General features: G+C 40.6%; 1 protein-coding gene across 2 annotated transcripts in view; it reads right to left on the reverse strand.

Annotated features, from left to right (window-relative positions):
• Window positions 1-25,155, reverse strand: part of LOC124788293 (breast cancer type 1 susceptibility protein homolog) — a 288,179-nt gene that overhangs the window by 203,940 nt on the left and 59,084 nt on the right. For both annotated transcript variants that reach the window (XM_047255527.1, XM_047255525.1), the window contains exon 3: window positions 20,413-20,710. In XM_047255527.1, coding sequence (XP_047111483.1) covers window positions 20,413-20,710 — 298 coding nt within the window. The remainder of the gene's footprint in view (window positions 1-20,412; window positions 20,711-25,155) is intronic.

The following is a 25,155-nucleotide window of genomic DNA, read 5'->3' on the forward strand; positions in this document are numbered from 1 at the left end:
TATGCTCTTACTTTGTTCATTAAACGACTGTGGGGAACTTCAAAGGAGAAGTAATTGTGGGTGAGGATATAGTTGGTCATGGAGACTAGGAAGGAGGCTGTTTGTGTGGAATTCATAGGACGTCTGGAAAGGTAGTGTTCGATAGCAGTAAGGGCATGGGCATTAGGAATGTTAGTGTACAGGGAGGTGGCATCAATAGTGACGGGCAGGGCACCATGTGGTAAAGGAAAACGAACTGTGGAGAGTTGGTCGAGGAAATGGTTGGTATCTTTTATATAGAAGGATAGGTTCTGGGTAATAGGTTGAAGGTGTTGGCCTATGAGAGCAGAGATTCTCTCAGTGGAGGCACAGTAACCGGCCACAATGGGGTGTCCTGGGTGGTTTGGTTTATGGACTTTAGGAAGCATGTAGAAGGTGGGAGTGCGGGGAGTGGTAGGGGTAAGTAGAGAGATGGACTCTGGGGAGAGGTTCTGGGATGGGCCTAAGGATTTGAGTAGTGACTGGAGATCCTGCTGGATTGCTGGAATGGGATCACTGTGGCATGGTTTTTAGGAGGAAGTATCTGACAGCTGACAGAGTCCTTCTGCCATGTAATCCCTGCATTTCAAAACAACGGTGGTAGAGCCTTTGTCTGCAGATAGAATTCTAAGATCAGGATCAGTTTTTAGATGGTGGACTGCAGTTCTTTCTGCGGATGTAAGGTTAGTATGCATGTTGAGGGATTTGGGGAATGACGGTGAGCAAGGTTTGAGGATAAGAAATTCTGGAAAGTTAACAGGGGGTGGTTTGGAGGCAGTGGGGGTGGATCACGGTTGGATGGAGGAGTGAACTGAGTTAGGCAAGGTTCAATATTGGTCTTTGGTTGAGTCTGATTGGTTGGGTTGGTGGCGAAAAAGTGTTTCCACTGTAGGAACCGTGAGAAGGAGAGAAGGTCATTAACTAGTCCTGCATGGTTGAATTTGGGAGTGGGGCAAAAGGTGAGGCCTTTGGAAAGGACTAATATTTCTGTGGGACTAAGGCTTCTGGAGGAAAGGTTCATGGCTGTGTTGCAGGTCTGTTTAGGTTTTAGGATCTGTGTGGTGGTGGGAGGGAGTTTTGGAGGGTGGGGTAAGCATAGTAGGTCTGTGAGACAGGGTTTGTCAGCTATGAGGGGGCGTGGGGGAGGTTTGGAGGTTGTTGTAGAAGTGGTGGACAGTGGTAATCTGAGGCGGGAGTAGGAAGTGAGCAGGATGGAGAGCTTTTTGAGGTGGTGTTGTGCATGTTGCTCAAGTTCCTGCAGGGCAAGAGTTTCAATGTGTGTTATGAGTTCCAGGAATTTGGGATTACATAGCAGGAGAATTTTGCGGATGGAGATAAGGTACTGTGAGGAGGATTGGGCTTGGTTGATATGGTTTTGCAGAACTATGTTGGTGAGCACTAAGGATTGGTGGAATCTGAACAGGTGGAGGTCATTGTGGAAGGAGGGGTGGCAACCAGAGATGGGTAATTTGATGGCAAGGCCATTAACGGGGATTTCATGACGATAGTGGAAGACGAAAACTCACTAAAATTGGCGAGAAGTCACAAGGGTCAAAGTAGTGAATAATTAATCATCAATATATATATATATATATAATGGAAGGAAACATTCCACGTGGGAAAAATTATACATAAAAACATAGATGAGGTGACTTACCGAACAAAAGCGCTGGCAGGTCGATAGACACACAAACAAACACAAACACACACACAAAATTCAAGCTTTCGCAACAAACTGTTGCCTCATCAGGAAAGAGGGAAGGAGAGGGGAAGACGAAAGGAAGTGGGTTTTAAGGGAGAGGGTAAGGAGTCATTCCAATCCCGGGAGCGGAAAGACTTACCTTAGGGGGAAAAAAGGACAGGTATACACTCGCACACACGCACATATCCATCCACACATACAGACACAAGCAGACATATTTAAAGACTTTAAGCGAGAGGATAAGGAGTCATTCCAATCCCGGGAGCGGAAAGACTTACCTTAGGGGGAAAAAAGGACAGGTGCGGATTGGAATGACTCCTTATCCTCTCCCTTAAAACCCACATCCTCTCATCTTTCCCTCTCCTTCCCTCTTTCCTGATGAGGCAACCGTTGGTTCCGAAAGCTAGAATTTTGTGTGTATGTTTGTGTTTGTTTGTGTGTCTATCGACCTGCCAGCGCTTTCGTTCGGTAAGTCACCTCATCTTTGTTTTTATATATAATTTTTCCCATGTGGAATGTTTCCCTCTATTATATTAATATCATTAATTTGAATCCAACAATTACGTTTGTTATTGTCACTGTTGCATTTCGAAATCTTTTCTGTCGTCTTATTTTCCTCTTTCTGTTTTTGCCAGTAGTTTCACTTTGTATTCACCTTCTCCTTTTTACCGTAATCTGCTATACTATTTTATCCCGCCTATATATACTCAATAATACGTCACCCACTTCCAAACCATAACCAAAAAAAATTTTTTTTGCCACTTTCAGCACTACCGCCGCTATAATATCCACCGTTTCTAGTTCACAAACAGTTCCTTTCACCTTTTAAACAACCATTTCGGCCAGTTCTAATAACTTTTGCTTTATTTCCATTTCTGTTTTTCCCACATCACTTAATTTTTAGCCGCTTCCCACAGGTTTTAACTTCATTATTTCTTCGTCAGACAATTGTTAGCCTCATTTTCATAATCTGCCACCACAAAACCACTCCTTTTAATATACTACACGCAGTTTTTTCGAAATTTTCCCGAATTTCTCCGTCCTTTAACGTGTTTTGGCGGCAACACAACCACCTAACCTTTATGCACATCGTTGTCTACCAACCCAAGTCCAACATAGCCCAGCTGTAACCAACACCTTTTCGCCTTTTTTCATTCCAGATCTCCAGTTACTTTCCAGTTCACCTTTATCTCTCCCCATATATTTTTATTTTCATTTTCATTTCACCTCATGTTACACTTTCCACCTTCTAATACCATGTCACCCTCACAACACCCCCACAACGACCCCATTAAGTTTTATTTACATTCCCTCCGCAAACATGCCTTCGCCCTAGCCAGATTACGCTCCCATATTCTATTTTCTCAGGCTTGTCTGACATTTGGCATTACCCCCAAAGGCCTCACACTTAAAGTTCCCATCTCTGGCTGCAACCCTTCTTTCCATCAGTCCCTATACCAGTTCTAAACTGAACAATCCATTGCCCTCACCCACCTAATCCTTCACCTACACATCAACTCAGCCAATGAACACACCCGTCAACTCCTATCCTTAATAAAAGTCCTCAATCTTTCCTCTCCCACATCCACACCAGCTGTTCAGAGCATCCTCCTACAGGCCAACCGCAAATTAGAACAGCATGCCACCCTTCACCTCAAAAAACTATCCAATCTCCTGGTTTCCCACCTCCGGAAAGGCAACTCACTCACCCTTCACAACCTTTCCAGCAAACCTCAACCTCCTCTTATTGCACACAAACCCAGTCTCTCCCATATAGTCAATTTCCCACTTCCAGCTCCACTCCCTCCAAAACCTCAAAATTCCGATCAACACAATCTGGAACCACAACACCCTAATTCAGTAGTTAGCCTTTCCTCCAAACCTCCCTCCCAATCCGAAACCTCTGTCCTATCCAAAGGCCTCACCTTCACCCCCACTCCCAGATTCAACCAAACAGCCCTCGTCAAAGATTTACTGTCCTACACTCGTACTCTCTGCTGGAAATATCACTTTGCCACGAAGAAAAATGATCCTAATCCTACTCCTAATGATCCAACTCCCCAAGACACCATCCAAATTGAACCCTGCCTGGAACAGTTCCGTCCTCCGTCACAGCGGGACCCACCTCCTCTTCCTCAAAATCACCCTCTCCAAACCTTCCAGGAATTTCTCACTTCCAGCCTTGCATCTCAATCCTTCTTAAAAAACCTTAATCCTACACCCATCACCACTGCTGAAGCCCAGGCTATCCGTGATCTGAAGGCTGACCGATCCATTGTCATTCTTCCGGCGGACAAGGGTTCCACGACAGTGGTACTTGATCGTCGGGAGTATGTGGCTGAGGGACTGCGTCAGTTTTCAGACAACACCACATACAAAGTTTGCCAAGGTAATCCCATTCCCGATGTCCAGGCGGAGCTGCAAGGAATCCTCAGAACCTTAGGCCCCCTGCAAAACCTTTCACCTGACTCCATCAACCTCCTGACCCCACCAACACCCCGCACCCCTACCTTCTACCTTCTTCCTAAAATCCACAAACCCAATCATCCCGGCTGCCCCATTGTAGCTGGTTACCAAGCCCCCACAGAACGTATCTCTGCCTACGTAGATCAACACCTTCAACCCATTACATGCAGTCTCCCATCCTTCATCAAAGATACCAACCACTTCCTTGAACGCCTGGAATCCTTACCCAGTCTGTTACCCCCGGAAACCATCCTTGTAACCATTGATGCCACTTCCTTATACACAAATATTCCGCATGTCCAGGGCCTCGCTGTGATGGAGCATTTCCTTTCATGCCGATCACCTGCCACCCTACCTAAAACCTCTTTCCCCATTACCCACAACTTCTTCACTTTTGAAGGCCAGACATACCAACAATTAAAGGGAACAGCCATGGGTACCAGGATGGCCCCCTCGTACGCCAACCTATTCATGGGTCGCTTAGAGGAAGCCTTCTTGGTTACCCAGGTCTGCCAACCCAAAGTTTGGTACAGATTTATTGATGACATCTTCATGATCTGGACTCACAGTGAAGAACAACTCCAGAATTTCCTCTCCAACCTCAACTCCTTTGGTTCCATCAGATTCACCTGGTCCTACTCCAAATCCCATGCCACTTTCCTTGACGTTGACCTCCACCTGTCCAATGGCCAACTTCACACGTCTGTCCACATCAAACCCACCAACAAGCAACAGTACCTCCATTATGACAGCTGCCACCCATTCCACATCAAACGGTCCCTTCCCTATAGCCTAGGTCTTCGTGGCAAACAAATCTGCTCCAGTCCGGAATCCCTGAATCATTACACCAACAACCTGATAACAGCTTTCGCATCCCGCAACTACCCTCCCGACCTGGTACAGAAGCAAATAACCAGAGCCACTTCCTCATCCCCTCAAACCCAGAACCTCCCACAGAAGAACCACAAAAGTGCCCCACTTGTGACAGGATACTTTCCGGGACTGGATCAGACTCTGAATGTGGCTCTCCAGCAGGGATACGACTTCCTAAAATTCTGCCCTGAAATGAGATCCATCCTTCATGAAATCCTCCCCACTCCACCAAGAGTGTCTTTCCGCCGTCCACCTAACCTTCGTAACCTGTTAGTTCATCCCTATGAAATCCCCAAACCACCTTCCCTACCCTCTGGCTCCTATGCTTGTAACCGCCCCCGGTGCAAAACCTGTCCCATGCACCCTCCCACCACCACCTACTCCAGTCCTGTAACCCGGAAGGTGTACACGATCAAAGGCAGAGCCACGTGTGAAAGCACCCACGTGATTTACCAACTGACCTGCCTACACTGTGATGCATCCTATGTGGGAATGACCAGCAACAAACTGTCCATTCGCATGAATGGACACAGGCAGACAGTGTTTGTTGGTAATGAGGATCACCCTGTGGCTAAACATGCCTTGGTGCACAGCCACCACATCTTGACACAGTGTTACACCGTCCGGGTTATCTGGATACTTCCCACCAACACCAACCTATCTGAACTCCGGAGATGGGAACTTGCCCTTCAGTATACCCTCTCTTCTTGTTATCCGCCAGGCCTCAATCTCTGCTAATATCAAGTTGCAGCCACTCATACCTCACCTGTCTTTCAACAACTTCTTTGCCTCTACAATTCCGCCTCGACTGACATCTCTGCCCAAACTCTTTGTCTTTAAATATGTCTGCTTGTGTCTGTATGTGTGGATGGATATGTGTGTGTGTGCGCGAGTGTATACCTGCCCTTTTTTCCCCCTAAGGTAAGTCTTTCCGCTCCCGGGATTGGAATGACTCTTTATCCTCTCCCTTAAAACCCACATCCTTTCATCTTTCCCTCTCCTTCCCTCTTTCCTGATGAGGCAACCGTTGGTTGCGAAAGCTAGAATTTTGTGTGTATGTTTGTGTGCCTATCGACCTGCCAGCGCTTTCGTTCGGTAAGTCACCTCATCTTTGTTTTTATATTTAATTTTTCCCACGTGGAATATTTCCCTCTATTTTTGAATTACTGTGGATCGCAGGTTTGAGAGTGGATAAGCATAAAGAAGGGGGATGGCAAATGTGACTGGACAAGGTGGATTTAGTGGATGCGAACAGGGATAGAACGGAGAAAGTGTGGGGGATGGGGAGGGGTTCGTAGTTAGAGATGTAAGATCATGTGGCACCGGAAAAATGCGGGAGATAACACGCAAAAATACGGGAACTGACACAGGGAGCGTTATCAGCTGGAAGGTATAAGCTTAATTATATTGGCGGGAGTAATGTGGGACATAAGCTGCTGCACCAACAATCAGCAGGGTCTTGAGGCCGTCTGTTGCACGTGGCCGAGTCGTTGATACAGTGTGACTCATTAGTTGAGCATGCAGTGCGGTTCGTAAGGCAACAAGAGAAACACAGGAAAGAAAAGGAAGATGGATGGACATAGGCTATAGCGATGCAAAAGAAAATAGTTACAAAGGAAAACAGCACAGGGTTAGGATCGAAGAAAAGCTGTCAGGCAAAAATCAAACAATGGAAAATCCAGGATGGAATGTAACAATACCAGAGAAGGAAAGTTGCTACTCACCATATAGCGGAGATGCTGAGTTGCGATAGGCACAATAAAAAACCAGTGGACAACCCTGTTGCTGAACACGCTGCCAAACATAATACCCCTCATCTCAATGAGTGCTTCACGGCCTGTGCCATATGGATCATTCCCACCAACATCAGCCTTTCTGAATTGGGCAGGCGGGAACTTTCCCTGCAATACATCCTACGTTCCTGTAACCCTCCTGGCCTCAACCTTCGTTAGTCACTGTCCTCACTCATCCAGCCCCCTCCCTGTTCCCATTCCAGCACTACACAGCCGTCATTTCACCGCTACATCCAGCGTTTTAATTTCTTTTTATTTCTCTCCTTTACGCTACTTACCCCTTCCCCCCTCTGCACCTTCTCTCCCGCCCTCCGTCTAAACCACAACACTTCACTGTCAGCCACTCCCGCCATACTATCCCTCCCCCTCCCCGCCCCAGCCTCCTCCTTACCCCCACCCAGTCGCCACTCCCCTCATGCACTGGTGCTACTGCTCACAGTGTAGTTTCAGCTCTCTAAGGCTGCAGACATGTGTGCAAGTTGCGTTTGCATGAGTGTTTGCGTGTGTGTGTGTGTATGTGTGTCTAGTGCTGACAAAGGTCTTAATGGCCGAAAGCTATGACTGTGTGAATCTTTTTATTGTGCCTATCGCAACTTAGCATCTCCGCTATATGGTGAGTAGCAACTTTCCTTCTCTGGTATTGTTACATTCCGTCATGGCTAAAACTGAAATTTAGGATCAAATCATTTGGCCCTTTGTTTATGTTGTTTGTGACAAGAGTGTAACTGCTGGTCCACCAATTGTCTGCACACAGTATTCTCTGATGTGAGCGTTCCATGGGCAAGTTGGTGGTTGCTTAATGACTCTTTTCCCACAAATAAATCACAGTGTGAACGATTCTCTGTCAAGAACAAATTGCTTCATGGTCAACAATCTGACACGAATTTAAATGTTGGTACACTCCAGCATGGACACATCACAGATGATTTCATACTGTTTCTCAAGGCAGTATGACCAATGTCAATGCAGAGGGTAGTCGTTTTTTACAAACATGAGCAGTTACAAACATAAGCCTCACAGACATTGCTATTTCAAGGCCTCGTACCACTGACATATTTTTTTCCTACCAGTGAGTCTTTAGTTTAAATCCTCAAATTATCATTTTCTACCACCTGTATAATTTTCACCCCAAAAGGTTTATGAGACCTTGTAAAAATAACATTAATATAAAGAAACATATAAAATACAAAAGAGACTTGTATACAAATTTGGAAACTAAAGTTAAAATTTAAGTCTTCTACTGCAGTCTATGACATCACAATTCTGTCAAAACAACCAACACTTCTTTTTGCTACTGCAATTCAGTAAAATTGTTAGGAGGTAAACTGTGACCAAGTTTATGAGGTGGGTGTTATTGTGAACCAGAATCTAACCACACAAAATTATTGAATTGAGTTGACAAAAGTTATGGGATACTTCCTAATATCTTGTTGAACCTCCTTCTGCCCAGCGTAGGGCACCAACTTGACACTACATGGACCCAACAAGTTGTCGGAAGCCCCTGTGCGAAATATTGATATATGCTGCCTCTATAGCCATCCATAATTCCAAAAGTGTGGCCGGTGCAGGTTTTTGAGCATGAACTGACCTCTCAAATTACATCCATAAATGTTCAATGAGCTTCATATCAGGTGATCTGGTTGGCCAAATCATTCACACCAATTGCCTAGAATGTTCTTCAAACCAATCTTGAACAACTATGGCATGGTGACATCGTGCATTGTCATCCATAAAAATTCTATCGTCTTTTGGGGACATGGAGTCCATGAATGGCTGCAAATAGTCTCCAAGTAGTTCAGCTGGACCAGGGGATACAGTCTATTCCATGTAAACACAGCCCACACCATTATGCAGCCACTACCAACTCGCACAGTGCCTTGCTGACAACTTGGGCCCATGGTATCATGGGGTCTCTGCCACACTTGAATCCTACCATCAGCTCTTACCAAATGAAATTGGGACTCAGTTGACCAGGCCATGGTTTTCCAGCCATCTGGGGTCCAACTGACATGGTCATGAGCCCAGGAGAGATGCTGCAGGCATTTCGTACTGTTAGCAAAGGCACTCGCATCGGTCACTGGCTGCCATAGCCAATTAATGCCAAATTTCACCACACTATGCTAACTGATACGTTCATTGTACATCCCACATTGATTTCTACAGATATTTCATGTGTTATTGCTTGTCTGTTAGCACTGACAACTCTGTGTAAATGCCACTGTTTTAGGATGTTAAGTGAAGGCCATTGGCACTGCGTTGTCCGTAGTGAGAGGTAATGCCTGAAATTTGGTATTCTAGGCACACTCGACACTGTGGATTGTGGAACGCTGACTTGTCTAACGATTTCTGACGTGGAGTGTCTCAGGGGTCTAGCTCCAATTACCATTCCACATTCAAAGTCTGTTAATTGCCGTTGTGTGGCCATAGTCACATCGGAAACCTTTTCACATGAATCACCTGAGTACAAATGCCGGCTCTTTCAATGCACTGCCCTTTTGTACCTTGTGTATGCGAAGCTACCACCCTCTGTATTTGTGCGTGTCACTATCCTATGACTTTTGTCAACTCAGTATAAAATAGAGGTTGATTCTTGTTAATGAACTCTGTTGATGCTCCACAGCGCAATGATGAGTCGGACTGCCTGTACAGTGCTTACAATAGTGAAGACGCACTATGGTGGACTTATATGTTGGCAGTGGCTTCAATGCAGACATATCAGGTTCTATTGCAGCAGCTGCCACAGGATCAAAAACACAGTGGTGTATGGCAGAAGAAACACAGTTGGTATGTCAAAGAGACTATATGAGCCAGTGCAAGGATAAGTTTAATGTTTTTAAATCATTACGGTACATTAATAATTTTTTACTTATGGATGAATAAAACACAATTTTAGTGCCATACGCGTTTCGCCTTTATTTTCTGCAAGGCATCATCAGTGGCCTGGAATATGTACATATGTTAGCTATTTTATTTACATTTTTGTCATTGTGCCTATAGGTTATAAACAGTTTTGGTGATTGGTATTTCCTATTAAGTAGTAATGTTTTGAACTGTACTTACAGGTTGCGTGGACAATTTCCTACATGTTACGCTCCTGTTTCATTTTTGGTGTTGTTCTTCTTCTTATGAACGCCAATTTGCGGTTTTCTTCCCCATTCCACAACACTATGCACTGAACGCTTGTTTTAAAGCAATGTTTTGGTTTCTGTTGCCGACTGTCAAATGTTTTTGCCCAACTTATGAGTGTAACTATTGAAGTATCTGTGGTCTGTTCGTGTATGCATTTGTGTGTGTGTGTGTGTGTGTGTGTGTGTGTGTGTGTGTGGGTTTTGGTGTGATATATATATTTTTTTTTGTGCTGTGTGTGTGTGTGTGTGTGTGTGTGTGTGTGTGTGTGTGTGTGTGTCTGTGTGTGTATACCCGTCCTTTTTTCCCCGTAAGGTAAGTCTTTCCGCTCCCAGGATTGGAATGACTCCTTACCCTCTCCCTTAAGACCCACATCCTTTCGTCTTTCCCTCTCCTTCCCTATTTCCTGATGAGGCAACAGTTTGTTGAGAAAGCTTGAATTTTGTGTGTAAGTTTGTGTGTCTGTCGACCTGCCAGCACTTTCATTTGGTAAGTCACATCATCTTTGTTTTTAGATATATTTTTCCTACGTGGAATGTTTCCCTCTATACATATATATATATATATATAATAGAAGGAAACATTCCACGTGGGAAAAATTATATATAAAAACAAAGATGAGGTGACTTATTGAACGAAAGCGCTGGCAGGTCGATAGACACACAAACAAACACAAACATACACACAAAATTCAAGCTTTCGCAACAAACTGTTGCCTCGTTCGGTAAGTCACCTCATCTTTGTTTATATATATATATATATATATATATATATATATATATATATATATATATATATTGCTGTGTATGTGTGTGTGTGTGAGTGTGTGTGTGTGTGTGTGTGTCTCCACATGATGTGGGGAAGAGGTTTTTTTTTTATTATTATTATTATTTTTTGTTTTATGTTATCATTTCCTTTACTAAGTGTAGTAGGAAGCCTGTGCTGATGTGTGTTTGTTCATTTATCACGTTTGTTTTCTGCTATGGCTTTCTGGATGTGGAAGTTTTCTTGCATTTGTATAAGATGTTTGTCATGGTTGCTTATTCTCATTATTTTCATTTCTTGTTCCATGTTTGTAGGATGATGGTTACAGTGTTTTAAATGCTCAGCAAATGTGGAATGGTTTGTTTCATACTTCCTGATATGTTCTTTGTATCTTGTTTGAAAATTCCTGCATGTCATGCCTATGTATACTACATCACAACTTTGACATTCAAGTTTATATATTCCTGATTGTTGGAATTTGTCTCTCTTGGTAGCTGGCTGGCTTAGGTGTGATTGAAGGGTTTGCCCAGGAAAGGTGGAATTGCAATATACCTAAAAGTGGGACACCACGTCAAAAATAATGAAACACAATTTTGAAATCATCATTAGTGGAGTAAGTGAGTGATGAGGTATGCCTTATATTGGTGAGGTGGTTGTTAGATTTGACCACAAAGATGGAAATCTATCAAACATGAGACAACACATTAACTGTTTGCAATTAGAACTTGCCCTAAAGCTTGAACAACAGCCATGAAAGCTTTAATAATAAATGTGATGGCACAAACAATAAATCTGAAAAGTCATTCAAACAAAGGGAGCAATATCATTTGTCACCAGATTTGGCAGAGATGACTAAAATCAAACATTTGGGATAATCAACTTTCAAATTTATGGCTTTGAATAATTCCTGTAATGTTTCAGTAAATGACACATCTGATCATAAGTTCTCAAGAGAGCTGGCAGTTAGTAGGTGTGGCAGCCAGTCCAGTCTTCAGAAAAGTAAAATTAGTTTGTTGCATCAGAACATGAGTGTTCCAGAAAGAAAAGGTAGATTATGAGCTTCTTGTACATCTAGAAGATGTGTAAAATTCTGAAGTGACAGGGGATCTGTGCTTCTCTGAACACCACTTAACCACAGGAATAGGGAAGTTAAATATACGGCATTACAGACTACCATCAATTCCATGTAGAATTAATATGGAGAAAGGTGGAATTGTAATATACCTAAAAGTGGGACACCACGTCAAAAATAATGAAACACAATTTTTGTGAAGATCAAAACCTAGAAGGTTATTGCAGAATACCTCTCTTGTAATTGTAACAGCCTACAGACCCTCTTTAGGAAACCTTCAGCTGTATGTGAGAAATGTAGATGCATTACTAAGCTATCTGTTGGGGAAAAAAACTGTAGTTTATGGAGATTTCAGTGTAGACTTCCTAAAATACCCTGACAGGAAAAAGGAACAGGAATCTTTAGCTGACTGTTTCAATTAAACAGAGTTAACAAGATGGACAAGATCACCTTCATTAATTTCGTTTTTGTGACAAGATGTTTGTTAAAAAGCAATCAAAGTTTGTCCTGCTAAAAATATATTTATTTTTCTCTGCTTTGATGATGTACATTGTATTTTTCTCTCAGTAAATATTAGTGTGTGTGATATGGCCATTTTATTCTACTGCAACAATGGTTATGGCCACAGGAGCGCTAATAATAATAAAAAATAAATAATGAAAACAGGAAAGTATTTAGTGTCAATTGGCCAATCTAAAACTCATGGGTGTGGCAAAGACTGCAAATATGCCGATACCAAAAGTATTTTTGTGTAATACGTATAGAAAAAGCTTGCTGAAGCCGAGCTGTTTTTGTCAATCTCACGGAAAAGAAGACATCTTCTCTTAACAACAGTGATATGATTAGAAAAATATGAAGTTGACTGAGAACAGGCACAGCATTGAAAAACTAAATGGAATGAATTACACTTCCTAGTTGTACCAAATGACATCAATGCTAACAGATGCTGATTTATGGACTATACTGAGCCTGGCAATACAGAACCTGGTGAAGGTGCATCAGTTGCTGATAGAAAAGCATGTATATCTTGCCTACATAAGGTACTAGCAAAAACTCTACTTTTCTGTATGCAACAAAGTATCAAATGAATATACAAAATTTGACAAATAGAAAAACTACATGAGAATAGCTTTAAAAATTATACTACCAAAAAAAAAAGAAAAATTGTGAATCTAAGGAAAATTATTTATGACTGATAAACAAAACTGTAGCAGATCTAGTGAAAACTGGTGACAAAACTGAAAATGGAGATCTAGCAATGACCATTCCATGTGGATTTCCACACGAATGGGAGGCAGCAGTTGCAGCTTTGTGCAATTTGCCAGACAGTGATTTTATGTGTGCTAAAATTAAAAGGCATCTGCTTGCTGAATATGCTACATATCATAAATATAATGAAGATAAACATCACACAATGTCCTTTAAAATTACTACTGGTAATCGAACGTGTCAAAAAACATCACCTACAGAACAATGTGTCAAGGGCAGGAACAAATGAAGAAAGAAGCAATATGAAAAGGTACTTTTGTTTGTTACAACTGTCACAAAGTCAGTCACAAATCCAGAAACTGCCCTGAAAAGATTGAAATTTAAAAAAGGGAAAGAGTAATGAGGTGCTAATAGCAAGAGTGCTTCCTGTGGCACAGTTACTTTGAATAGTGATCACTGGATAGTGAATCCCAAGGCAACAAATCACATGGTTCCAAACGAAAAATAATTTTTCAGTTATTGATAAAAATATTTTGGCTGATAATATATTTTGGCTGATAGCAGAAAAATTGAAGCTGTGAGGAAAGATACACTAAGAGTGAAAATGTCTGACAACAATGTTAGGCCTAAAGAATTTTAAGCTAAAAATACACTACTTGTGATTAAGATCAACCATGTAATCTTATCAGTGAGGTAGCTCACTGAAGGTGAAGTTGCTGTACTTCGTCATTATTATGATCCACTGCCTGAGATTGCAGTCATGTGTGTGAGAGTTGAGTTTGCATGAGTGTGTATGTGTGCGTTTGCCATCCAATTCTGAAGAAGACCTTACTGGCCGAAAGCTATTATTTGTGACAGTCTTTTTGTTGTGCCTATCTGCAACTCAGCAGCTCTGATATGTGGTGAGTAGCAACTTTCCTTTTCGTAAGATTGTTACATTCCATGCTAGATTTTCCACGGTTTGATCACTTATATTGGTGACTGTAAGCTGCAACAGGCAGAAGGCATGCTTTGTTGGTGCCACACATTTTAGCGGTTTTGACCGAGATAAACTCACGCTGCAAATTATTCTTGGGGAATGTCAGCGTAGAAATGTACACAGAAACAGCTAAGTGAAAAATCCATGCAACATACACATTTATTTATATATAAAAGATGACTTTGGGATTTTCCTTTATGTAAGACCATGTGTAACACATTCATATGCGATTTGAAGTTCTAGATTCACATATTTTACTGTTCGCATTGCTTCTGTATAATCTTTTATTTATTGTATCAATACCCATTTATATTGTGATATACTGTGAAACTTCGAACATTCACAAGTGTTGCAATAAACTCTTACTGTTATTGTCAACTATAGGCTTATACTTAATAAGCGCTCTTTCAAAATTTTTGAGGACAGTAGGCCTATCATTGTTCAAAATGATTGTTCTCTAATTTTATTGTGTAGTTATGTGAGAAATTGGTTATTTTTAAGAATTTTTGGATACTTCGAAAATTTGCTGGTACCAGTGTTTTGGATACGTAACCTATTTCATAGTATATAAGAGTTTGTGGTTCAGTGTTACTGTCAAAGATTATATCACTCAACATTTCACTGTATATCAATGCAAAAAAACATGTGTTTCTGAGAATTTTTGAAAGCTACCATTGTCCTTTGCATAATATACGACTAATCTGTAGTAAATCAGTTTTTGCGATTTAATTACTGTATCAGATATTCTATCTAACATATTGTGTTACATCTAGTTTTCACTTAAAGAGTAGCAGCCCTCTATATTACCTACATTTAACATAAATTAACACTTTTCGAGTTTGCTAACAACTATAATTAAATCGTTTTAGGAAACTAATCTCTACCACAGGTTTCTGTGTTACCTTAACAGAAATTTTGTTTTGTATATTTTCTTTAATTCTTATAGGGAATTGTCAACTTTATAGCTCAACAGACTGAAACACTTGGCAGATTGAAAGGCTCAATGTACTGAAAGATAATCAGTGGGCTTAATTTAAAGTTACTTGATCACTGCCTTATTACATATTGCACTAGCCAAAATGCAGCCCCACTGTGAATGCTGTTCTCAAACGCAGGATGAGTCAGTTGACTTTCATTAGCAGCTGGAAGTTGCATCAACTACTCTCAAACAACTGGCAACTGCTGCGAATCGGTGTGTCGAAAGAGCTCCCAAGAGCCAACTACTCTCAAACAATTGGCAGCTGCTGCGAATCGGTGTGTTGAAAGAGCTCTCAAGAGTTATGTATCTGCGATACCGGTTCCAGAGGTACCTCAAGTACTATCATCTCCTGCGGATCCTATCTCCTCTGCAGAAAGTACAGGTTCTGTTATTACTCGTCCACTTAATGACAATGATTGGTGTGCCAATGATAGATCTTGGTATTCTGTACAAGGTGGATGGGGACCAGAGAAGACTTAGGGTGTGGTACCGATCCCCCTAACCAACAAGTTTGGGTGCTGTCTTTCACTGGAAGTGAAACTGAGCCAGTGGGACTCACTTCATCTGTTTTGGCGAAACTTGTTCTGTCTGCTGGCAACAGGAGGCAAACACAAAGAACTAGGGGTCTATTGATCATTGACAGTTCAAACACATGGTGAATGATGGTACCCCTTAGGGAAATGGCAGCAAGGGACAGAAATGGACACCAGATGCACTCAGTGTGTATGCATGGGGGCCTCATTCAATATGTCAAAGAGGCTAGTCCTGCAGCCACTGACGAAACCGGGTACAACCAACTGCAGATTGTGGTGCACGTTGGAACAAATTATGACTGTGCAGAGCAGATGGGGGCTAGGGAGGACTTAAGGTGTTGTACTGATCCCCCTAAGCAACAAGGTTGAGGCCCGGCTCCAAGGTCATACTTGGGTCATTCCAGCGACTGGCAGAGAAGACTGAGCAGACCAGCCTTGTGCATGGAGTTTCAACGAAGTTCACAATTTGCATTACCCCAGAACTGATCACAACCCTTTGGTACAGAGTCAAGTGGAAGGACTCAACCAGAGACTTTGAAGGTTCTGTGCCAAGTTAGGCTGTGACTTCCTGGACCTGTGTCATAAGGTTCAGAACTGTAGGGTCCCCCTGAATAGGTCAGTTGTGCACTACACATGAGAGGTTACTACTCAGGTAAACTGACTGTATTAAAATCCTAATGGTTAACTGCCAAAGCAATTGCAACTAAGAGCCCAAGTTTGAAGCACTCCTGAAACACAGTGAAGCTCACATAACACTAGATACAGAAACCAGGTTGAAACCTGAAATTGATAGCAGTGAGATTTTAGGGGAATATTTGAGTGTATATAGAATGCATAGGATAGCGGGAAATGGAGGTGGTGTATTTGTCACGGCAGACAAGAAACTCAAATCTACCAAGACAAAAATTGAAGCTGTATGTGAGATTGTTCAGGCAAGACTCAGTATCATGGGTAGGCATAAAATGATAATTGGATCCTTCTATTGTCCACCAGACTCATCTCCTGATGTAACAGAAAACTTTATAGAAAACCTCAGTTCATTTGTACCTAAGTTCCCGAGCCATACTGTAATCATTAACTGGTAAAATTACAGTTTTGTCAGTGGTGCACACGATAAGACATCCTGTGAAACATTACTAAATGCCTTCTCTGAAAACTACCTACAGCAGATAATTATGATCCCCACTCATGATAAAAATACATTGGTTCTAATGGTAACAGACAGGCCTGACTTCTTTAAGGATATCCATATCAAAAGTGGTATCATGATCACGATGTGGTTGTGGTAACAGTGATTAGCAAAGTACAAAGGACAACTAAAACAAACTGAAAGATATATTTATATGTTCACTATAGCAGGTAAAAATTCAGTAGTGTCATATCTGAAAGAGGAACCTGAAACTTTCAGCACAAGGCTGGAGCATGTAGAGGAACTACGGATCAAGTTTAAAAGAGTAGTTGATCCTGTATCGGATAGATAGGTACCTAGCAGAACAGTTCGTAATGGAAGGGAATCTCCGTGGTACACAGCCACAGTAAGGAAACTTCTAAAGAAACAGAGATTATTGCATAACAGGTGTAAAATGAAGCATATGAGTCAGATGCTGAATGAAACGCATTTGGCTGCCAAGAGAGCAATGTGTGATGCCTTCAATGACTATCATATGTATGCGTGTGCATTCTCATGTCCACACGTTGCCTCATTGCACAAGCAGTCTGCTATGAATTCCCTTCTTTGCTCGGGAGCTTGTGTTGCGTTACTGTGATGAAAAGATGACAGAAAAAGAATACACAAAAGCAACTGTACGTAAAGAAGTATATAAATAACATAAGTATAAGAAATACAAAGTGATGTCAACATTTTGTCCTCAAATTTCAGTAGACCAAAACGAGATTTTAGATTTTTTGCTTCGGAAATTGCAGTGATAAGGCTGGCAATAAAATTTGGTTATCTAGAAACTATCAACTTATATACTCATTCAAATTATTTATTCTTCATTTCAAAACAAAGCATTTCAATTCTACCAAATTTATAACTTGTAATGTGGAATGATTACAATTTTCTATTTGATTGTTTTATACTTCTTTTTACTGTAGGAATTGCCTAAGCTTGTAATTATTAGCATATTTTGTTCCTTTACAATATTACAATTTGTATCTGTTAGCATCTGTAAGTACAGTTCTAATATATAATTATGACTCGTTTCCATACCCATTCAATTCTCTTGCATACTGGATCAATGGAACGTGAACAACTAAATACAAATGAAACTGATTATTCCTGAAACTGAGAAATACTTAAGGGACATTCTTAATTGTTTTGTGAAGGTTAATTTACTTTCAGTGTGTCATTTGTATTTAATCACGAAATATGGAAAATCAGGACGGAATGTAACGATATTATGAAAAGGATAATTGCTACTCACAATATAACGGAGACGCTGAATTATATACACGCACAACAAAAAGACCATCAGAAAGTGAGCTTTCGGCCAACAAGACCTCCATTGGAAATAGACTATTTTCAATGAAGGGCTTGTTGGTCAAAAGCTCACTTTCTGATAGTTCTTTTTTGTTTGCCTATCTGCGACTCACAATCTCTGCTATATGGTGTGTAGCAACCATCCTTTTCAAAACATTGTGATCATGAAACATGATACGTAGATTACCATCCTTGGAACCAACAAATTTGGGAATTTCATAGATACCAGTATCCATTAGGAGCAAGCTTTCAATGAGCTCCAATTCTATTTTTATCTTTTGTTCAGATTCAAGCTCCTCAGTTGTACTTTTAAGTCGCTATAACATGAATATTCATCCACAGTTTTCAGATAAACTTTTCATAAATTTTTGGCTTATTCATTTCAGTTCTTCTACCTCGTAACTTATGGTATCTTATTCTATACAGGAATATGATCAGAGACTTTTTATCTAATATGCGATGCTTAGCAGAACACATCTCAAATTTTTATTCAAATAATCTTCAGAAGCGGCATTCCAAATGACTTTTCCTTTGTCTGTAATTGTCTATAAACTTAAATGTGCTTCCTGTGGAGTCAACAGACATTATTGCACATAAATTGCTTTACAGCATAACTCAACACACTTCACACTCAAACACTTATGGGCCCCAGCTGTCTGTTGTCTACAAAAAAGTGCAAAAATTCCCACCAAACAGGGGTAGCAATGCACTCTATGCATGGCCTCCATTTCCAGGAAATTATGCATGGACAAATGCGCCTGCATAGTTACGCTGTTGCAGTACTCAATTCCGGCACTCAGTTTATTAAAATCTTGCCGGCATTTGCACCCACTAGAGTTGGAAAACGCTGATAGAATTTGCAAGACACACAATATCAGTGCAAGCTCTGAAAAAACAAGAGCATCAATGAGTATATTGGGCATTGAGAGTCAAACTCGGTTATAAATACTGGCGTGAGACCAATAATAGTTCACAGTCTGGTTGGAATCCAAACAGCGAGAACACATAACAGCAACCCACAGAAACTGAAGAAAACGACTGGGTCGGTTGTTGAAATAGTGTGCATAAAGTGGGAAAAAAAAGAATCAGCAAAATACCTGGAAGCACAAAATTAAAGGCAGTATGTCTCCTGCATGTCTTGCAGGACTAGGTCTCATGTGAAATGAAGTTTAACGGTGGATCACAATATGTGAGACTTACACTCATGAGCCGAAACATTATGACCACCTGCTTAATAACACAGCTGCCCATATTTGAAATGAAATCCATTGTTGATTCTGTGTTTCAGGGATTTGACAGTTTGTTGGTAGGTTTGTGGAGGTGGCATTAGATGCCTACGGACAGTTTGTGTAATTCACGTAAATGATGGGCCTCTGATTTGTGAATGTGGTGATGCTGCCTGACAGCAACCCAGGTGGGTTCCACAGGATTTACATCAGGTGAATCTGGTCGACGAAACATCAACGTAAGTTCACTATAATTGCAGCATGGTTCTGGCTCTGAGACATGGACAATTATACTGCTGAAAGATGACACAGCTGTCGGGAGAGACATCATTGAACGGTGCATTCTGAATCACTTGTGCCTGCACCAGAATTGTGATATCTTTCAGCAAAGATGCCACAGATCACCATCTATCCTATTTCACAGAGCAGACAAGCCTTCAAACCCCACTTTTTGTGAAGAGTCCTGGACATCCAGAAATTCAGTGCCTTGTGGTAGTTTCACCGTCCTCCTACCTCTTCCCATAGATGCTCACAACAATAGCATGTGAACATTCGACCAGCTTCGACATTTTCTATAAGCTCGTTCACAGGTTCTGTGTAATAACAAACTGGCCTTTGTCAACATCACTTATGTCAATGGATTTTCCCATTTGCAGCCCATATCTTTGCTAGGGTGATCCCCATCCATATCTGCTCCCCTTACATACTGTTGTCACCATGTCACGTGACTGTAACGCCACCAGACGGCATCCAACACCATGGTTGGCAGTGGTCATAATGTTTTGGCTGATCAGTGCGTGTTGTCTGGGTTTTAGTTTCATCCCATACTTCAGTGTCTCACTTGGCTGAGAGATCTGGACCCTTCTTTCTAGATACGAAACAAACTATATATATATACAAACATTTGCACTTCTTACATTCTGATGTAAATATGTGTGTGTACTAATTCGGAGAAAACTGCCATATAAATGGATTTTTATTTATTTCAATTTTTTATTGAAGAGAACTGGAAACATGTAAGAAACAAGAAGAAGAAGAACAAGAAGAAGAAAACAAAAATTACAAATAAAATAAAATTAAATACAGCATTTTTTTAAATTTAAATATTATCTAAAAACTATTTAACAATGCAAATCAAACAAAATTATAAAGGCGGGTGAAAAAATAAATACTACTTTGATATTGTTACCATGTGTTTCGACCATCCTGTCCAGCTTCTGCTTGGCCTGGTGTATCACTGCTAATAATGCTTTCTTTCACCTTAGACCAGCTGTTACTTTTGGAAGCTACATTCCCATTTACTTTGCTGGCAGACACTGAGCTTTGCACTGTAGAAGTTTTATGGCTACTTGGCTCCGTTCCCAATTTGAGAAAATCATTTAGGTTGTTATTTTCCTTGTTACTGTCTGATAAACCAAACTTTTTGTGTCTTGGTGAATCTATAAAAGCCTCATGCGAACAGGAATTGGCAGCTATGTACGATTCCACTGTGAACAAATTACAACACACACACACTGTAAAGCAGCTTCTGGTAAAACAGTTATAAAACAGTTACTCTTGTATTCAACACTCGTGGCAAGATGCACTTTTCAATTCCCTGAATTAATCTCAAATCAATTTACAAAATTATTACACAGGCACGCAAGCATGCATGCGCGCACACACACACACACACACACACACACACAAAATGCATATGTTACCCATCCTACTGGATATTTCCTCTTTCGATTTGAGTTTCATGACAACATCAAGGCCATTTTTAAATAGCATGATTTTGACAAGGACAGAAGAAGGAAAAGATTGTGGGTTTACTGAAAGACTCATACAAGTAGGCTCCTAAAATTATCCCACAAATTTGACTGTTACTCTAATATATCACTTGTCCAATGATTTTTCACTACATTTTCTAGTCTTGCATTACCAATTTACATGAACTTCTAACAATTGCTGTTATTCTAGACAAAGAGCTGTCCTATATGTTTGTGAGAAAAACTAACAACACAGAGATTGAAACTGTTTGACAGGAAATGTCAACACACAGAAACTATTAGGACTGAGAGTTAATACTGGTAATTATTCCCATTCACATTAAGACATTAGGAAAAAATATAAATGCTCTATACTTTTGTTTCAAATATGTTTCTTGGCAAGAATGTATTCCAGATGATAATGTATGAGGCTTTCATACTTAAAAACTCAAAACCTCTCCTAAGAGCCATGACTTATTGGTTTCTGTAAAGGTGGAAGATGTGTACCACATTTACATCATTATTTGCACGGCCCTGCTCACTTAACTATAGTTAGCACACGGATATATTTAGAGGTGAATAATACGGATAAGGAATTTTAAGGAAGAATGTAAATAAAATGTCATTTCTAAAGTACACTGATGGCAAAAGGAAAGGCGTCACCAATAAGGAGTTATCAACAAAAGTTGGTAGGCGTATTCCTACCTCTGAATGATGAAGCCTGTTTAGATTTTGCACCTGTCACTAGTAGCGCTATGAGTACGCAAATCAGGATTGTTTTAAATACATATTGTAACTGTTGTGAAATTGAGATTGTATGTTGTGAGCTGAGTCAAAAATACCTTTAAGGTGACAAAGACACCATTATCAACACCTCACTGAATTTAAACAAGGACATGTAATATGGCTTTCCATAGCTTTGCACTGTAGAAGTTTTATGACTACTTGGCTCTGTTCCCAATTTGAGAAAATCAGTTAGGATGTTATTTCCCTTGTTATTGTCCAATAAAGTAAACTTTTCGTGCCTTGGTGAATCTATAAAAGTCTGGATATTCCTTCCATAATACTGCAGACAGACTTGCAGGAATGTAGGCACTGTATAAGATTGCTGAAAGCCATGGTCATGAGAATGTAGAGTCGCAAGAAGACTGGGCTCTGGATGGGCACATGGCACTAGTGAGAGGGAAGACCATTGTGTTCAGCATACTGCTCTGGCAAATTTTACTGCATCTGCAGCAGATATTGAAGCAGCAGTTGGCACCAGAGCGACACAATGAACAATTGGTTACCTCAAGGACAGCTCCGAGCCAGACACACTGTAGGCTGCATTTCACTGACCTCAAACCATCAACACATGTGACTTCAATGGTCTTAAGCAAGAGCTCATTGCAGGGGAGGGTGGAGATCTGTTGTGTTTTATTACGAAATCTGGTTCTGCCATGGTGACAATGATGGTCGTGTGTCAGTTAGGATGAGGCCAGTTCGGGCCTGTAACCATTCATGAACAGCATTCCAGGGACTGTTTTCCAACAGGATAACACTCACCCACTCGCCATAAAAATGTATTCACAAAATTCCATTACTCTATGTTAACCCTTTAACTGCTCTGGACGTGTTAACGCGTGCACCTTTGTACCTGTCCCTGTGTCCTCTGAACATGTTTACGCACACCACCAGTCCTTCTACCTAGTACTCTGAACGTGTCCACACATAAACACGTTCAGAGCACACCCCTGTGTGCAAGCGTTAACACGTCCAGAGCAGTTAAAGGGTTAATTATTTTTTCGGATTGTGATTTTTTTTCTGTCAGCATATAGCATGAAAGGCATTCCTAACAAAATCATGGTACTTGTTAGTGAAGAGTAAGACATTACATTATACTACCACAGCATTTTCAATATTTACTAACTGCAGAGAGGTAGTATACTTTTGGGCCAGCAGGCCCTCTCTTATGACTTTGAAATTTATGTTTTGGTAAGGTCAGTGCCTGAAGAGTCAAGGGTCATCATGCAATGAGAGAAAAAAAGGTCACTGAACATATTCCTCACTGACATCAAAGAACAAAATATCATCATATCAATGAGTTTGACCAAGGCAGACTGCTTGGTCTCTGGGAAACTGGTGTCCTACCATGACATTTCAACTTGACCAGCCTTCACAGTTACCATCAGCAGAACCTGATGATTGAAGAAAATCGTATATAGCAATTAAAAGGTACAGGACTAAGAATGTAGCTACAGTACAGGATGAGTGCTACCTTTGTCAGCTTGGCTATACGTCTTAGTCTAGTGTTAGCTCAACTCTGAAGCATTGCAACAGATGTGATCCAGTCTGCACCGATAGTTAAATACCATCCCGTCTGTCGAGAGCTAGATTGTACCACATCAGTTTCCATTGTCCAGTGGTCCCAGATCAATGGGCACATTCGCACAGTTAAGTTACTACTGGGCTGAGCATCAAACACAGTGTTTTTGAGTTCTACTGAGATATGATGCTGGCCTTAATCTGGCAGCTTTTACTGTTGAGTGTACACATAAAAAATAATTTGAGTGATGGTTTGGGGTGTAATTTGATCTGAATTTCTATTTACTGGGAACCACCTGAATGGCAGAATGCACGCCATCGATTTTTTGAGGCACATGCAATCCTTCTGGGAACTTCAAATGCTGCATTTCAGCAGGACAATTCCTAGCATGGTGTGACAAGAAATGGGACAAATTGGAGACAGTAATACATTGCATCTACTTTGACCAGTGAAATAGTGAACAAGCAAGTATGTATCACATTGTGTAATTACAATGGTGACTATAATGTTCGCCCATATTTTAAACTGAATTAACCTGACAGTTTTCACACTGGAGGGGGAAAAAAAACACGTTAAAACTACAATGTTCAATTACAGATTAATAAAATAAATCTGTAATGAAGAGAGAATGTATCTACAGTTACAAATGTAATTCTATTTCAAGACAAAATCAAACTGGTTATTGCAAAAATAAATAACCATTTTATTGGAAAAAATTAAATAACGTAAAAAACTTATATCGCTGGACTATATGTAGGTCAAGTGAAATCTGTGATACTCTGTTACAAAAATAAGTACACATCATCAGGAGTAAATGAAAACATTCACTGCAACACTACATTATTTATGAGTCATTGGCTTTCTCATCTTCTCACCTAATTTTTGAACAGTGAACTACTCTTCCGGAATTTTACAATCAACACTACCGCTGTCTTTGAAACTCTCAGCAGAAAGAGGTGCAGAACTCGGACTTGCAATCATCTCCATATTTTGTAAAATATGTTGTGATCTTCAGGCCAAAGACTGGTTTACTGCAGCTCTCCACACTAGCCTAACCTTTGCAAGCCTCTTCATCTTGGATTACTACTGCAACCTACATACATATAAAGCAGCATACTGTGCTCAAGCCTTGGTCTCCGTCTACAATTTTCCCCACACACCCCTCCATTAGCAAACTGACAATCCCTTGATCTCTCAGGATGTGGCCAATCAATGACCCCTTCTTTTTATAAAGTATACCAGAATGTTCTTACCTCCCAGGTTTGAATGAGTACACCTCCATTAGTTATCTAATGTCCAATACATCTTCAGTATAACATTTCAAAAATTGCTATTTTCTTCTCGTCTGACCAGTTTATCGTCCAAATTTTACTTACATACAAGGCTATATTCCAGACAAATACCTTCAGAAATGACTTCCTTTATATCCAATGTTAACAAATTTCTTTTTCACATAAGCAGTATCTATTTTATATGTCCATTACTTTGAACACTATTCTTTTTTATCTTGGTGCCCAAATAGTAAATATCCATCTATTATTTTTAATGTCCCATTTCCGAATCTAATGCCTTCGGCATTGATAGATTTACCTCAAGTACAAACCATTACCCTTGTTTTACTTATAACATCTTTTCAAGACACTATCCATTTCATTCAATTGATGTTCTAAGTTCTTTCCAGTTACTGACAAAATTACAATGACATTGGCAAAGCTCAAAGTTGTCGTCCCCCCCCTACTTTTAATTATCTTATCAAATTTCCCCTTGGTTTCCTTCACAGCTTGCTCAATGTACAGCTTGAATGACATTGGGAGTAGGCTACAACCCTGTCTCACTCTCTTCTCAACTATTTTATCTTATTCATGCCCATCAACTG

Source organism: Schistocerca piceifrons, chromosome 3 (assembly GCF_021461385.2).
Source record: "Schistocerca piceifrons isolate TAMUIC-IGC-003096 chromosome 3, iqSchPice1.1, whole genome shotgun sequence".
NCBI classification, from domain to species: Eukaryota; Metazoa; Arthropoda; class Insecta; order Orthoptera; family Acrididae; genus Schistocerca; species Schistocerca piceifrons.